Here is an 18,487-nt window from a genome sequence, read left to right on the forward strand (position 1 = left end):
GAGAATATTTTTAAAAGCAAAGCAATTCTTTACCTTAAAATCTATAGAAGTCCATACACAAAAAATAGACCAGTGTCACTATAGATATCTGAATGCCCAAATAAACACAAGTGAAGGGAACTCCAGCGTCTGCAAACCGTTAATTCACCCTTTTCTTCTTTTTTGTAGGCTTGCCAAGTTCAACCTCCCGGTCGCCAACTTCTTGCTCTGCTGAGACAACTGGAGAACTGCATCAGTGATGTCAGCAGCACCACTAATCAGTGCTGGACCAGGATGTCTGACCTTGGGGAGAAAGTCTCTTTATATCCCAGCCCACAAGCGTGCTATTTTTTTTTTTTCCCCTCCCTCCTCCTCCATTCTACTGAGGATCCAAGAGGAAGAATAGAAATGGCAAAGAACTGCATAATTTGTGGAAGAAGGAGGACCGTACTTCCGATGCGAGGCTGTTCGTTCCCAAATGGCACAACAGTGAGTGTAGCTTTGAGCCCAGTCTGTACACAATACTTCACCAGCGTGGAGTGCAAAACATCCATTTGCATATTCAACATCTGTAAATCCCCAGTCCTCAGCATGCAGCTGGATGTCAGCCTCAAGGCATTTCCTTTCTGAAAAAACACTTTCAAGTATCGTATGTGAACCTGGATGCCAGATCTCATGGCAGGTGCTAATAGCTTTCACAAAGGGCCTCTCAGTTGTTCATGTTCAAGCTGTGTGTAGTATCTATGGCTTTGTTTCCCTTCCCAAACTACTGAACACAACTATGGTTTCCAGTAACAAAGACTCCCACCATCTTTCCTCTCACCCAAATTCAACAGCAATCTTCCATCTCAGTTATGGCCTCCATCTTTATTTAAATAAATAAATAAATAAATAGGTAAACATTCAAGACAGTTACATCACCAGTAGCTGTCTTCACAGATTCTCTACTATTTATGGAGAAAATTAAGCACATTTCAGTGGTGTATCAGACCAAACATGACCTCAGCCACCATGGAGATATCACTCTCAACTATAGAAGGTGATGGGTGAATATTTCTGCCTTCGTTATCTTCTATAATCATAATGAGATGTGATTAAATTCCCATTAGAAATCCTCTCTGAGAAAGCTGGAGCAGAGGACTACAAACAGGTTTTGTATTCTCCCTGTGCTCTCACACCCTTTAGAGAGACTTAGCATTTACCAGTGTGTGAAAACACAGCCACAGCGCTTGCAAATCATTCCAAGTTCCAGATACCATTTAACATTCTGACCAGAGAGTCTCCAAAGCCTTCTGCAAATGCTGTATGTAGCATTATTATTATTAACAGTTTAGTTTAGGACAACCTGAGTCATTACTGATGATGCTGGCTGAGAAAAATCTCAGCAGAACAGGGAAGAAATGCACCCTTTCTGAACAGAGAAATAAAAATCATCCTGCAGTAGGAACAAAAAGAGAATCAGACCCTGCCCGGCAGGATTATTCCTCTGTTTTAATGGCAGCATGCAGACTTCTACAACAGAGCATCCCAGGAATTTCAACCTAATCTCAGCCACCTATGCCTACAGCTGAACTATAGAGGCCCAACTGTATCGGGTGGTGAGCCCTGACAAAACACACCGAATTCACTGGGAGCTGTGATCACCCACATGGCCATGTCATTGCACTGCACTGCAGATGGAGGGGCTGCCCACAGCTGGAAGAATGCATCCTTCCCTCCACTGTAGCACTGAGCCCCATAGATGGCTCCATTCCCATCCTGCTGCGAGAGACACTATGGTGCTTATATTTCAGCACAGAAAAAAATAACTTTTCTTTTAAATTTTAATTAACCAGAAAAACCATTCTAAAGCCTACTGACTTGGCTGCTAATAAGCTCGAACCGAAGCAGCATCTGAATTTCTGAAGCAGTAAATCCAGCTCTGAGTAACTAAACTGACAGCTCTCATAAAAGAAAGAAAGAAATGCAACTAAGTAAAACATCCTAAGGAAATTATCCTTCAAATTAACTGCAAACATAAATTTATCCATCTGTTATCATATGTGTTACTTGAAAATTATTTGCCCATAAAAATGAAATAAACCAGAGTGATTTTTTTCTTAAACATTGACTTCATGTGTATAGTCTTAGTTGCCAAAATATTAACTCTTTTTAACAGCCCGTGTGCTCTTGGCTGCATCTGTTTCTTGATTGTAAATGGGCCTTTATTAATCACATGGATATGTCAGAGCTGAGGCACTTCGTTGTTACTATGGATCAATAACACCTAACAGTACATGATGGATTTTCAAAACAAAGAACAAGCACAAAATCTTTTGTTTTATTCAAGCACTGTATTTAATCTTTCTCTCTGAATAATAGCAGTTAACAGGGCTGTTACCTGAAAAATATCATTTAACCACACAAACAATAAATGGGGTTTCTCTGCTAGAGTATAGTTAGTGTGAATACAGGCATGGCAAGATTTCCACATTAAGCCTGAATACGGTAAGCCCTGGCAGGAAAAGAATGAAGTGTATAGGAAGGAGTTAGAGTTGTGCCCCATTTCACCCAAATCCTGTATTTTTCTTGGAGGGGATGAAGAAATGAAAATTGAAAGAATAAATGGCCATTTTCATTTATGTGTTTTATAAAGAAATACATTGGAAGTTTGAGCAGTTCCAATGAATTTAACGTGTGAGTAATGCCACAGGAAGGTAGGAGTGGGATTCTGTTGAGGTCTATTTCTTATTTAAAAAAAAAATACTGAAAAGCTTAATTTAGAATTAGGACTTTCGTTTTAGTATTTCTGAATCGAACAAAAAACTTTTCAACAAAATAAAAACGGTCCACTTCTCTTTGTGTTGCTAAAAACACAAAGATCTAAACTTGCTTTGATGTTCCAACATGCTCCCTCAACCCCAGGCCCCGCGTGACGGCCAGGCTGTTGAACCACACTGCCCACGATGCAGCAGTACTCTCAGTACTTGCTCTATAAAGGAAAACAACAAAACAAAACAAAAACCCAGAGAAGAAAGAAGGAACTAATTGTGTGAGAATGGCCTGCAGGGATAGAAGGCTTTAGCAAGGAAGACCAAAGGGATGCTAGAACAAAGCACCCAAAACAAAAAGCTTTCCTCAGCATCTCTCCTGCTCTGGTTTTCAGTAAATCCTGTGGCACGTATCCGCCCTGTCCTGTTAAGAGTCAGAACTGGCAGAAAGAAACCATCCAGTGACAAAGGCTTCCACAACAAGGCCAAAAATGGGCAGCAAAAGAAGAAACGGGCCTTGATTTTTACAAGGCAGCTTTCACACCTGAAGCTGCCCAGGTGCCCTGAGTAGATGCACTCAGCTGCAGGTGAGGGGGTGAAAGCCCAAACCACCCATCCATAGCAATAGCTTTCTGAGAACCATCTATAATGAGTACCCATTTAATTGCATTTCTGTTACCAGTACACACAAATAGCTGCAGGGGTTAGGATCTTTCCACTCTAAGATCCCACTGTAAGCTAAAGTCTGCAGCAGATGCAGGCACAGAGGAGGGCAAGAAGGCAACAGTGCCATCTATCCTCCAGGCTTCAGTAACTACCTGCTAGGGGCTTCCTGAACTGGAAATTATATTAGAACCACCACATTCTGTAATCTTTGATAATCCTAGCTCTATGGCTTAAACAACTTTTTTTTTTTTTAAATGAATCCCTATCCAACTATGAGCCACAGTGATGTGTTTTCCTACTGTAAGAAGTAAAATAAAATTGAGCAAAACTCCTCAAACTAAGTATGAGGAAAGCCTAAAATAAAATAAGCTTGGGAAAATGCAGTCTGGATACGCTCAAAGGATAAATACATAAAGATGCATCTATCTGTATTAAATCCTGCAGCCTTTAATCAAAATTCCCACCAAAGTGAGTAGTGAAAGGCAAGTCATTGCCAAACTTCATAGTGAGAGCCATGAGACGAGAAGCAAAGTTCTGTCGAAGATGAGAAATGGTTAGCAAGAGAAGGAAGACCAGATCAGTTCTCTGCACAGAAATCTCAAATTGCCTTGAAGTGAGGGCAGCCTGAAGAACCACTGAAGCTGCTCCTTAGGATTCTGCTGAAAAGGGGCCTGAGCAGTTACTATTTATGCTCTTATAACACAGAAACATTAACTTTGTTAAAAAGGCCAAATAGTTAACAGAGAAAGGACAGCTGCAGGCGCTGCTGTAGAAGTACTACAAACATCTTTGTTCTGCAGACTACATGGAGAAAGTTAGAACATGCAGAAGAACACATCAGATGTTCCTTAAGGATTTAGAAATAGTGGTATTTAGTTCATATATAACTCACACACTTACAAAAGGTCCAGAGACACCCAGTTGACAGAAATGCACCACCAAGGCAGCAAAATCACTCATATAGAAAATGCACAGAAATCCCAAGGTCTGAAACCCTAGGGCAGGATTCCCAGCCCACAGACAAGTTCCTTACCATGACAATACTTGTGTTCCCATAGCCTCACTTACTCTTGCAAATTCAAAGACTCTTTAAGTACATCCTATACTCGCTGCCACAAACACAACCACGACACAAACATGAGAAATTAAGAGCTTTGTTGGGAAAGGGAATAAATGCAGTTGTGTAAGAAATGTTAATAGCTTCAGGTTTCTACCAGGACAACCCAATAAAAAGCTCAGGAGCAGCCAAATAACAACCTGCCTGAACAAGGTTCATTTCCTGCACAGCAGGTTTACATAGACAAAAACCTTCCCGCTTTAAGGATAAATCCCCTAGAAAAAGCTTCCCACAACACCAGAAAGAGAACCTCAAAGCATTCAAAACATTTTACTTCCAACCAGAACATCCAAATAAAAGAGCATTTCACACCATACCTGCTCCGAAGGCAAAGAAGAAGCTCTTATCTGTGTTCTCCCGTAGAAGCGCCATCACTCTCTTGCCCATTCTCTCGTTCCTCTTGTAGATGAGCTCCTGCCTGAAGTAGCTGTCTATCTCCTGGGCTGTTACTTGCTCGTGGGGTGGGAGCGTAGTGTTGATGAAGTTTGGGACCTGCAATGGAGAGACTGAGGCTCAGCTAGAGGCACCTGGCTCTAACGGGCTCGTTAAAAGGACAGCTGTAAACAGCTAAGTAATCTCAGAAACACTGGAGGTTGTAATCCAGCTTTACTTAAACCACCTGTGCATCACTGAAAAAACTCACCACAGTGTATGAGCTTGTTCTATTATCTTTAATTCTACAAAGAAAAGAAACAAATTGCCCAACTAACAAAAACCTGGCCAACGCACGCTTTATTTAGTGTAACTGGCACCTGTCTGTATCTGGGAAGGGTACAGCAGGCAACAACTTTTACTAAACAGAACATTTTGATATTTCTCTGTTCCTTCAGTAACCTGAGTTTTTAGGTACCACACCTGAGCAACTTACCAAAACCTCTTCTCTACATGTCCAGTCTTGTTTATTGGCTAATTCATGCCTGAACAAGTTCTGCAATACATTCTCAACCAAGGTGGTCATGACCTTGAGTAAGGACTGCAAGATTTGGCTTGTATATGCTGCTTTTTAATAATCCAAACAGTTGAACAATTAAGAAAGGTCACAGCAAATCCAAAACCAGGCAGATGTAAACAGGATAAAACTCCTTACCTTTCTCTCAGCTTTAGATCTCACTAGAGAAGAACATGAACTCCACAACATAAAATCCCTGAGATATTCCTGATATTTTGGGGCAGAAGAAGGAAATTCCATACCAGCTGCTCCTTCAGTCCCTTTTTTTTGGAAGGAGTAATGTTCATGCACAAAGAAGGATGGTGAAAAGGGTGAAAACCCAAAGGATAGTTAGGATTGTTGCAGTAAGGGGAGCAAGCCCATGAAAAAAACAAGACCCAAGCTGCGAGGGGCAGGCATGCCACAAGTCTTTGATTACTGGGACAGGTGAGCTGTTTTGATGCAGGAGCATGCAGGATGTGCAGTGTGTTACAGTGGGCAGTGTTTGATGACTGCTCACAGGACCTTCGGTGATTTCCTCTGCCTTACCACTAGAAAGCTGCTTAAGCTGCAAAACCAAATGCAGATTTCCCAGTCCCCAGGTAAAAGTAAAGCTGCCAGGATTTCCAGTATTAATCTGAGTCAGTGGTAATGGTATTGCACGCACAGCCCATAAGGGGAACATCCTTCAAGCAGCGTGATGAAATACTTGATGCAGCAGCGCTGTTGCTTTAATTCTTCCTCTGGTTTTCCACTATACCAGATTCCTGAACTCCTTTTCTTAAAACTTGCTTTTAGTCCTCTTTTTTTTTCAGCTCACCTCTTACCCTCCCACTTAACTATATGATTTTACCACAACAGTTTCTGCCTCTTCCCACATTCCTCACTCATATTGTCTCTCTAAAAGCTTTCAGCAAGTCTTAGCGAGAGAACTCACTTTCATCTTCCCAATGGCTCTCCTTATGGCTTTTCCACTGCAGCCTCGGATGTGTTGGGAGCACAGGGCAGCTGAGGTTTCTCACCATGAGCTATTCAGAAGGACAGACTGAGGCCTTGCTGTGGGTTTGCACCAAAGGCTGTACCTGCTAGGTGAGCCAGAAATGGGCACAGCATCTCCTGATGCTCCCATACGGGCAGAGATGACGACAGCACACCATAATTGCATTAGCCTGTGGGGATACATGGTCCATGTAGATTTTCCAAATACAATCTGTTTTGCCAAATCACCACACTTCTCCCAGCATGTCGCTCTTTAAGGAGTGGGGTATATTTCCCTAAGTCACTCCTCCTACCAGACTTTCCGGGCTGGCTTGGCTTCTCCAACTTATCTTGCAGAGTCCTCAGAGCAAGCAAGTGCTTTGTGCCTTGTTCTCATTTTAGCCCTTTGTGAAAACTCAGCTAATAATAACAGCCCCATTAGGCCAGACCGACTGGAGACACCAGTTTCCTATCACTAAACAAGGAAGCTGCCTTTCGCTGCTTTTGTCTTCCAGGGACCAGGAGCAGCCTGCTGGCACTGGAGAGGTAAAACATTACTGGCTGCAATAGTGAAGGATGTAGAAGCCTTCATTCCTGGTACAAAGCAGTGAGGTAGGAATAACAACACATGCAGTGCTTCAGGGAAAGCACCATACAACTTATGAGAACAACCTGCTCCTACCCGAGGCAGGAGCAGCAGTGCTCATGGACAGAATGGCTTTGAGCAGCCCACTCAGGGGACATCTCCATTACAGGAGGTTTAGAGCCCAAGCACAGGGATTTTGTTCAGACCTTGACCAAAAGGGTCTTTGTCAAGAAGCTAAGCACCTTCCTTTGGCTCAAGCAGCTCCATCACTTGCAGTCCTACATCCACACTCAATTCACAGTTTGTTTCCCCTCTTTATCAAGCCTAAAACAAAGTCCACAAAATGCAGCTGTTTCCTCACCTTTTTCTTTTTTTCTCCTCTCTTTTCCCTCTGTGGGAAAGAGTTTGCTAAGGACAGAGAGATAAATTTCAGACCAAGGACTGGATTTTGTCAATGTTTCTCATACTTGTCCAAAGAACGAGATGAAAGGAGGCATTACCCCCTATAGGCACATCACCAGCTACAGATCCCTCTGCACCTTGTGCATTCCTGTGTTTCTAATGACTGCTCAATCACTTGCAAAAAATACAGCGTGTGTGTATGTTTGCATGTGTGTGTGTGGCAGAGGCTGGAAGATAAATGATGGAAGTAAGTACAGCAGTACACAGTAGTGCAACCACACTCTGAGCTACGACACTGGCCCCATTAATCAGTGCTGCTCCTCCCTCTATCGCAGCTCCTTTCCATGGTCGGTGACATACACCATGCGTGGCTTCAAGGAGGCAGCTGCTCCTGTTGATTTAAGAAACCCTTTGGATTCCTAACTACCAGACAGGGATCAGGAAGTCAAGGAACAGTTGCATGCAATTAGGAAGCTGTTAACCACAGTTGGGATTAAATGGGTTTGTTGTTTTTTTTTTTTGGAGAAGGGGAAAAAGAAAAGCTGTTGTATTGAAAGGATGGGTTAAAGAACACACCAATGGATGTTTCTTCCTTAGTCCATTTCATCAAATATTTTGGTTTTGATTCAGTGCAAAAAAAAAAAAAAAAAAATTATATTTATAATATTGTCATTTGTCAATGCCAAAATTTTGGCATTTATTATTTCAAACTGAGTGAAGGATGAAACGCGCTGTGCCAATGGACAGTGCACTGACCACCTGTATGATAATAGCTGTCTATTGCTATTAGTATTCAAGTGTATCACAGGATGCATGATGAGAGTGTTGAAAATCCTCGCTTCTTATTTTGCTGTTCACTAAGAAAGCAGTAGTTGGGTCAGCAGACAATCACACATCACCTGGGCTATGCTTACTTTCCAGTGAATGCACATTAAGAGAGAGAAAAACAGGTTTTGTGTACAGACTCCACAAGCAATGCTGTTTTTTGAGAAACCAATTCATGTAATATATATACACCTATATTTCCCATGAAAACTCAACAGTATATTTCACGCAGAGGTATTTAAAAGAAAGAACAATTTGTTTGAATCAGCTGTAACTCTGCCTTTTTTCTATTCATATTCACCTGGCTCTATGGTTACTACAGTTAGTATAGCTGGACTAGGAGTCCAGTCATTAGGTGCCACTCTTGGTACCTTTAGGTATACTCTGCATTTCTTAGTCAAGTTTTTGAAGTGAGAGGATACAAGAACTAAACAAAGTCAAGACCCAAATCCTCCCATCCCCCCCGGTCTGTGTAATTTTACTTGAGTCAGCATCCCTGATGGAATATATGTGTGGGTAAAGCTCTGCACACATCCGAGCTCACAGTGCTGTGGGATGTGGGCCATAATTCTTCACCTTTGAAGTCAGTAGGAGCTTCAGGAAGAAGAAAGAGGAAGGGGTTGTGGAGTCGTTATGACACTACCCTGAAAAAATTGTTCTGTTCTCATGGGTGATACAAATCTTTTGCATGATCACAAGCTTGTCATTTGGGTTTAGACCTTCAAAGGAAACTCGGCACCTAATCTGCACTAAATATCTTTGAAGCATTTGGCATTATTCCTCCTGTCTCTCAAAATCCCATCTGTAAAATGGGGACAGCAAGATCCTCTGACTTGAGAACAGATGTTATGGAGAAGGCACTGGCTGAATCTTGTAGATGAGACCCCTACAAAGATCAAAAGTCAAAGATGATGCTTAGCAGTAACCTCTCTTCCCACTAATACTTTGTGGAAGGAGACTGGGATTCTGCTGCAGTCATTAGCATAAGAAAGAGCTAACAACAGACTTTGCCTTAGAAAAAAAACACATCAACCATATCTCAAGATCCATGTTATGCTGTCAGTTTTGCCTATAGAAAGAAAGGGGAAAAAAAAAAAAAAAAAAGAGAAAAGAAAAACATATCAGTGCAGAGTCTTTTATCATAGTTAGGGCATACTGCAAAGGTTAGCTGAAACTTCATAAACACTGGATGATACTGAAGTATATTTTCTTGTTTACTAATTTTTTAATATTACTACAAATTCTCAGGGCAAAGGCAAAATGCCAGAACTGTGAATATCAATCTAAAAATAATTTTTTGGACACATATTAGCACCACCAATTTTGGTTAACACTTTTTCCCCTGCTATGAACCTACTGGCTACAGAGGAACTGCTCTAAATTCAGTCCAGTACGAAATCACAGTGCCACTGTTCCTACCACTATGTGTTACATTTCTGACCATCTCCCACTCCTCCAGTAACCTTTTTTAGCCTCCTTCTTTTCCTGTTTTCCCAGTCTATTCCTGGAATGTGTTTCACTATCATCACTATCACTGATATCAAAATAAACGGCTAATATTGCCTGTGTGGGCTAAGGTTTTCATACTCAATTCTGAGGGAGATGGACAGGAGGAAGCTCAGGCAGGGAGATGGGCAGCCAACTCCCACCATGGAAAATAGAGATTTCAGCAGCCCCACGTAGGAGCAGAATGGTTTCAAGCATACAGAGATGACCCATCCCCATATCAGCATATGTCCATGCAGCCCATCACACAGCACAGGACTGTGATTTCCCACTTTTGCAGTCCCAAACACCAAAGCCTGATGTGTAACCTCGATTTCCATCATCAGCAAACATTTATTCTCCTAAAACTGTTCCTGACACTATCTTCCTCTACCTTGGTCAATTATCTGCTTCTGAAACCCCTCACTCCCTGTATCCAGGGAGCTAATAGCTTAAGGCTTTTTCCAGCCTCATGTCAACATTAAAGCTCCAGAAAACCACACATGCGGCACCGTACCTAGTCCTTGAAGAAAATAACTTAATAATAATGCCTTGTGTCCCTCTCTCTTCCCATACAAATAGAAGAAATATGAGGAAACATGCTTGAAGTCATAAAAGCAGATAGTGGGAAGGCAGAGAGTTGTCCATCAGTTTCTTAGGTTCCACATAAAACTCATCCATCCTTTCCTGGCAAGAACACAACTTCCATGCTAGTAATCCTTATCTCCATTCATTACACCCAACAATATTTTTTATGTGATATTTATTATACGTTATCTCATTAGCTGCCCAGTTTATGAGCTTTATGTGGGCAGAGGCCAGAAGACAAGGAAGGGGCCATGCTTTGGAGGATTTCCCCTGTACCATGTAGGCCAGGAACTTTTATATGGTCTAGAGAGCAGTGCACGAGATAAGAATCTCAAGAGCTGACAGCACTGCTTATGTGGGCTTCCAGAGAGCCAAAGCAGCATCCCAAAACCCGCTTCTCCTCTGACAAATGGAACAGCCCTAAATTCACACCAGCACTTGTTGGGTCAGAGGCTGACATCTGAGCTCCAGTTATCACCCGTTTATGAAGGGAGGATACCTGCCTGTTAACCAGCCTTGACAGGGCATTGTGGTTTTTATTGCAATGCTGCAAAATATACTACTGTGGACTCGGAAGACACCTGTTCCTCTTTGATTTATGAACCCTTCTGGCATCTGGGAGAGCAATATCCACTTACTGCAGCCTCTGACGCAAAGAATTCAAATACTGCTAAGTGAATGGGCTGCAAGGATAAACACTGCCATGAGGAGAACATGGAGTGACAACCGCTGCTGCTGGCTGGGCTGGTTTCCTGCAGCACCTCCAAGTTTCCATCCCAATGGAGACCTTCATGGCCAAGGAAAGGAGTGGGTGTTTGGTCAACATGATTTAGCCCAAAGATGGCAATTGCCCAGAAGATGCACTTTGAGCTTATTCTGTAGGACAGAAGCCAGGAGGGAGCTCTGCAAAATAGTGCAAGTTGCTATTAGCCCATCCTTCCATTCCTGCTACTTCTAGGTGACACTTTCTTTTTATTAAGCATCAAAATTTGAAGTCATGTATTAGGAGCATGATTAGACTTAGATTTTCAAGTCCTATGTGTCCTTTCCCAGTGCAAACATCTACTCATGATGAGTGCTAAGAACACATTATATGCACTTCCAGCACATTTTGGAGGATGAAGCTAGCATAGGTATGTCATTTTGTGGATTTTGTGCTGCTAAAATGTGGTGGTTGTTTTTTTTTCAGAAGCATACTCCAACACCAAACTAGCCACTACATTCCCAATCTGTGTGCGTCCCATTTTATTCTCATGCATTGTGCAGAATGCCAAGCAGTTCTCAAGTGACAACTCTGTGCAGCCAGAGAGAGGCTTGGAAGTACTGAGAACAGGTCAAAGAGCAGTCACACTTCTCCCACCCACATCTCCCCACCCTCCTGCTGCCCGTGCTCCAGGAACCACTCAGGAACTATTCTGAGGTTTGGTCTAGCTCAGCATTTCCACTACAGGAATGGATTTTCCATCGCACCCCTTGGCTTGGAGAGAGCCTGTAGTGTCCCAGACCTCTTAAAGAAGGAAACAGAACTGAGAAACCGTGAGGAGAAGGGGCTGCAGCTGCTCCCTCAGCAGAAAGTGTGGTCCTGCAGCTGAATGGAGAGGGGCTCCACAAACCCTAATTATGTTCTGGCTCAGATTCATTACTACTTGGACAAATTTGTGCACTTTTCATCAGCATTTCTGCTCAGTCTTCCGTGTGAGCCCTACTCTTGCAGGGCTGCACTGCACCAGTTGCCTGGCTGCTGCAGTTGCATTGCAGTTCATGCTGGCAAGCATTCTCTAGTTGGCCTATCTGATTACAAGCTACGTCGGGTACCTCTTAGGATGGAAAGACAATTTGAGTGTAAAAATAAAGTCCTTGGAGTTTCAAATTAGCTAGCTCAGCTCCACGAGCCACTGAAGCATCTAGTTCTATAAGCAGAGGAAAATTACAAATAGAAAAAAAAAACTGAGAGGAAGAAAATAGCCTGAAAGTTAGAAAACTCTTTAAAGATAGCATGATATTTAAAAAAATAAAATCTGTAGGTGAAATAAATACTTCAGGAGTCATGCTGGTATGACTGTAGGCTTGTAGGGTCAGCTGCAACACCCACATCCTGCTGCACCTGCTGTTCTCCCAGGTGGCATATGGCCTAAGGGCAGTCACGTGCCCTGCCTGGCCCCATGTGCTGCTTCGGGGCATTTGGGTGGAAGAAAAGCACATTTCAAAGAAAATAGAAAGAAAAAAAAAAAAAAAAAAGAGAAGAGAAAGAAAAAAAAAAAAGAGAGAGAAAGAAGAGAAAATAGAAAAAAATGAAATAAAGGGAAAAAAAAAGGGAAATAAATGAATTAAAGAAAGGAAAAAAAAGAGAAAATGAAAAAGAAGGGGAAAAATGGGGGGGGGGGGGGGGAAAGGGAGAATAGCCACATGGATGGCTTGTGCATCTCACAAACAGCTTGAGGGGTGATACTTGTATTCTTGCTAAAAAAATCCCTGAGAAGTCACGGCCTCCATGCATGTTTTCTATTTGTTTTCCTAAACCAGCTAAATAGTTGCTTTCCAAGCACTTGAGAAGAATAAATAAGTAAATAGAACTAATAGCATACCACCAGCCCCTCCCCCAAGGCTTCCTTCCCCACCCCAACCCTGTCCCTGTTCCCCTTGGTAGCAATGCCAAAATATGCAGCTGGCCTCTCTATCTGAATGAATGTTTTGATTAAAGAAGCCTTAGCAAAACACAGTCAGAACAATGATCCCGGCCCCCTTTCTGCAAGCTTCACCCAGCTATGCAGTGTATATTTAGGACCAGATTACAGGGACCTGTTCATTAATTGAATGAGGATGACAAGCCTGCAGTGTATGCAAATACGGGTTTTGGTTTCAGTGGGGAGCCTAAATCTTAACTACACATTGATAACTCCTGCCTCATTTAAAAGCTCAATTTAACAATGCGATTTCTTTTTGAGGCCAGCTTTCATGAGCTTTCAAACATATGGAAAAGTTCAAGATTTTCTTTTTCCCTTCCCTTCCAAATGCTTTGTTTCCTTTAACAAAGAATTTTTTTTTTCTATTCTGACACTAAAACCATCACCTATTATATTGCCATGACACCCAAGCAAAGATACTGATCAAAAGGCAAAGCAGGGCAATAAAGTAAAAAAATAAAAAATAAAAAAAAAGGACAAGAGTTTGTTTGGGGGATTGTTTTTTTCAAAGCACTGAAATTCTTTTTCCAAAGGTATTTTTCATTTAGTCTGCAAAGTGGGAGAACAGCTGGTCAGTAGTGGGTACAAACTCAGCCCTGGGTGTCCTCCCAACAATCAGGGCTCTTTCATGAGATTCTGGTTCAGCCAGGTAACGATGAAAGCCTGAAAGCTTACATGAAGTTTGCCAGTCACCATCAGAGAACAAAAACAGATTACTCTGGAGAACCTGATCTACTGCGTTCCCTATTCAGTTGTGCATTAATAGTATCAGAGCAAGAAATGTTGTGTCAAGGAGTATACCTCAAACCACCAACTTTCAGGACACCAATGAATACCAGTGCTGTCAAGTCAACAAGGACAATCAAATTGCTGACCCCTTTGTTTTCCCTCTTTGTCTTAATGAGGGAACAAACACATCCTCTAGATAAAACATAAAGGGAGAAGAAGCATTTTCTATATTCAAATCACAAGATGCTGTTCAAAAAACCAACAAGTCTTTCTCATTTCTCCTGAACAAGTCTTTCCAAGAAACACTTCATAAGCCAGCACTTTGAAAAGAAGGGATAGTAAACGCTTTATAGCAAACATACAGCAGTGCAGAGAAAGCAGCATGGTACTACCTTGAACTCCAAATGTTTTCCCCAACCACTGTTTCATTCTCTTTTATAGTTTATTCCCTTACTAATAAACACAGTTACTCAACAACCCTCAAATATTTTTTCATATAAATCAGTAATTTTCTGTATGTTTCTTATCTAAGCCTTCAAAAGAAAAACCTTTGCTCCTAAATGTCTTGCTCCAATCTTTCTCCTACTTTCTCCCCACTCTCCCATCGCATTCTCCGTAGAAACTGAAAAGCAGAAAAAGAAGGAACTTCCAAGTCAAGACAACGCTAAAAGCAGGCACATAATGAAAATTTACAAGCAGGAGCCTATTTTCAAAACCTGTAGCAGGACAATTATCTGGAAATGTTCCAGATTACTCACAAAAATAAATAAATAAATAAATAAAATAAAATAATCATTCTGCAGAGATTTCCCCAGCACTGTCATCAACAAGTAGACTTTCTCAATCTGGGTCTGTAAACAATTTTGTAAAACACATAAGCCAAACTATAATATTGCTCCAATCTGGAATCCTGTTCCGACATAATATGAAAATTAGACTCCAAAAATTTTGGCTGCCCTTGTGGGTTGTTTTTTTTTTTTTTTTTTTTTTTTTGTGAGCTTCCAAAAAAGCTGTGACTCAGGTGCAGTGGAAAGAACGTGTGACCCTACCACAGCTGATCAGGAGCTCTTCTGAACTCTGGGAAAGCAATATCTCTCCAGAAGCACCCAGGAGGTAAGAGGCTCGTGCTGGGGCACAAGCAGCTCTGAACATGTCATCAGACACCAGGGCCTGCCATGCATTTTAATAATAACGTAGAGGCATGGAAGTGCTACTGATGGCTTGCTGGGACCCAGAAACCCTCGAGAGCAGTTCACTCTGTGCCCGGGACAACCCTGCATTTGCTCTGCTGTAAAGCCTGTAATCACTTTCCCTGGAAAGACGAGAGGCTGTGCCAGTTTGTCTGCACTTTGTTACAGCTGAAAATGATAAGGTGTTTCCAAAGTGTTGTGTTACAATAGCTGTACCTTCAGTTTAAGGATTTATCTTCCTTTGCTGTAGATAAAACTCCATTCCTTGAACAAATTAGGTCTGCTTATCATTCAACGCTCTACTTAATGGTTTCAGCTGTGTGTTTCTGCATTTACTGAAGCTGGGGCATTCCACAGATAGTTCTCATTGATTTGAGAAGTGAGCCAGAAATCCAGTCGTATTTTATCCAAAATGAGAATGGGGTAAATTAATGATATAATTAGAATTATCAGAACTCTTAAATCTTAAAGGACAGGTTTAAATGCAGAATGATAACATTTTTAAAGGGGTATAAAACACAACCTATTTATAAACAGCAAATGTATTGTGAAGTGATGAGCTGAACCTTTTCTTCATTAGTGTAGGGAAGCTGAGCACTGACATGCTGTTAGTGAACGGATCTCTAATGCTGTCTTCTCATCAGGATCACTCTGCGTATTTCAAAAGGCAAAATCTGCTACCCAAAAGCTATTTAACCATGAATCCTTGGGTCAAAATTATGGCTGAAAAACAAGAGCTGGTTTTTGGGTGGGGTTAAAGGAAAAAAGGAAAACAAATGAAAAATGTCATACATCACTATAGAAAGGGCACAAAGGAATACAAAGAAACACAGAAACAGCAAATTTCATGCTGGCAAAGATGAATCTGCTGCACAGAATTGTCCTTAAAAATTTGAACATCTGAAAACCCATTACAGGAAGTAAGGGTACAAGATACTCCCAAGCCCTACATATATCAGTTCAAAACTCTACATATATCAGTTCAACATATTTAAATAAAGAGCTCAACATCAGATTTAGGGAACAAAATAAAAGAGAAATTGTTGTGTAGGACACTTCTCACTCACCACAGCTTCATGTTATTAGGGACTTTTTAAAGCTATCTTAAGTAAGAAAAAGTGTTCTCTGGAGGTAGATCATTTTCTAATTTTGCACTAACAGATTTATTTTTTTTTTTCATTTTAATGTATCTGGACCTACTGACCTTTATTCCTTTGTAAGAACTTCAGATAATACATAAGTCAGAGCTGCTGATCTAATCCAATGCCTCTTCACTCGTAGCGTACATTTTTCAAAAGCAGAGAAAGAAACTATGATTTCTGTGGTGGAAAAAGTTTGAAGAAAAAACAACATAAACCTATCCTATCTTTAACTTAAAGACCATTTTCTTTTCAGCATCTTGTTGACTTTCTGCCCAGAAACTCCGGCCTAAGACTCTTGATTGAACAAGTCACAAGAGAATCATGCGCTTGCAGAAGGCTGTCCAAGCAGGAGAGATGCTTTGTATACCACTTTAGGTCATAGTCTAACTGAATAAACACAGCCTCTTAAAATTTTATTAAGTTTGAATAAGGATTTATATGTTCAGAAAAATGGTACTTGGAAGCAAAATGTAAAAGAAAAAAAAGAAAGAGAAAGGAATGAGGAATGTTATATAATCAAAGAAAAGCAGAGGTGTTTCTTGCTTTCACTGCTCTTAATTAAAATTTAAAAAGAATAAAAAATAAAAAGAACCTCAACACTGAAACCAAGAAGGAATGGTTTAGTGCTTGAATGTCATTGGTGTTGATCGCTCCAGGCCAGGAGCTGTCCTCTGCGCTGGTGCCTAAGCTCCTGATTTGGTCTATGAAACGCCCTTTTCTCACATTTTTCCTCCTGGCACTGTCCCTTCTGCACCCTGTACAGGCACAGACTGCCCTCTATTCCCAAATGCCACGGAAGTTGTTGAGATCAATGCTGGGAAACCACAGTTTTTCCAAAAGCTCTCTCAATGATGTTGAAGAGGCTCAAGAATGTCATCCATAACACAGAAAGCCAACAGCATTAGTATTTCTATTTCTATTCCTTCTTCCTGCTCCAAGATGAGTTCTGCTGCAAAGCCATCTCAGCTTCTTGCAGCCAGCTACTGAAGATACTCCATCTCCCAAGATTTATGGTACAGGAATTAAGGAAGTTTCTATACATATACCTTTGTTCCTTCAAGCCTCCCTCGTGTGATGTTGGAATTTTCCAGCTGCTTTTCTGGCACATTCCAGTCACTTAAACCAATGGCTCCCAAATGAGGCAACTAACAGACAGGGTGCCCTTTATTCTGCAGCTCTGCGATATTCAAAATTTTCCTGCACTTGTAGGATGATCATTTTTCATCACCTGATGAGGACTGTAATACACTCACAGTCAGATAAATCTCTCTGCTTAGATTTAGTTGTTCATGAAAAAGATCCCATGGGCGATGCTTCGTGTTTAATATTTAAGCCAAGCTAATAAAATTTGATAACCAAATAGACTCCCCATGGCAGGGACACCATCCTTACAAAAAACACACAGAATAAAATCTGGAAGTACCACTGGCAAATGCTAACTGAATAGAGAGTCTATCTTGGTCTTTAATTTTCTATTTTGTACTGCTTGCAATTAAAAATAAATGATATAAAGCTGGTTTATAAAAACACTAGCAAACAAAAAACCTCTTTACTTGAATTAAGCAACAGCCCATAAGAGGAATATACTCCACAACATTTAGAGTTCTGGAGGGACTAGTATACATATAGGGATTTTAATTTTCCATGGCCTCTAAGTGTTATAATCTCTATCAACTGTGTGCACTCTGGGCCCATGACTAATGCTATTGCTTGAACTCTCATTGGTTGTTCGCTTCTTTCTTCTTTAACACTGTTTTTAAACCTACACTGATTCAAGAATTTGCAGGAATAAAAAAGCTTTTACAGCATCTCAAGTCTGAAACACAGGTCTGTTATAGGACACTGTGTCAACAAATCACAGATGTCTGTGAGTCAGTGCAAGTGTGAACAGCAATAACTGGCCTCAGAGACATAGGCACAGAAGAAAGCTGGCAAAATTACACTGTTTGATAGCCATTAAAAGATGACAGAACATTCAGATGTCAGGACTGTCTTCTTGATTTTACAACTAGCATTTGTTTATTTGTGTCCATGTCAAATACATCACCACACCTCAGGGTAATTACTTCTGTAAGGTCACTGTGTTTATCTTGTGTGCTTACCTGCAAGTTATCTTCTCTAGGATCCTCTAAAGTTTTGAGCTCTCTGTGTTTTTCAACTCACACACCACATCTTTAGAGACATATTCTTAACAAAGTTGGTTTCTCCCTTTGCTTTTCAGTGCAAAACTGCCCAGGAAGAACAGCTCTGGCAGTTCTGTTGCTACACAAACATCTGTTTTAGTACTGCTCTGTTAACAACACCTTTTATGTCCTGCTTAGTTATGCTAAAACAGTGTTTCACTCTATACCACTACAAGATTGAAGAGATTTGATCTCATTCATTACCATTAACCACTCTTCCTACAATTTGAGAAATAGAACCAGACAGGGAAAAAA

General features: G+C 41.1%; 1 protein-coding gene across 1 annotated transcript in view; it reads right to left on the reverse strand.

Annotated features, from left to right (window-relative positions):
- The window catches only part of TRABD2B (TraB domain containing 2B), a 259,719-nt gene that overhangs the window by 101,821 nt on the left and 139,411 nt on the right, over positions 1-18,487 (reverse strand). Inside the window, exon 4 of the mRNA XM_085231346.1 lies at positions 4,830-5,004. Coding sequence (XP_085087472.1) covers positions 4,830-5,004 — 175 coding nt within the window. The remainder of the gene's footprint in view (positions 1-4,829; positions 5,005-18,487) is intronic.

The sequence above is a fragment of the Meleagris gallopavo genome, chromosome 10 (genome assembly GCF_905368555.1).
Source record: "Meleagris gallopavo chromosome 10, MGAL_WU_HG_1.1, whole genome shotgun sequence".
NCBI classification, from domain to species: Eukaryota; Metazoa; Chordata; class Aves; order Galliformes; family Phasianidae; genus Meleagris; species Meleagris gallopavo.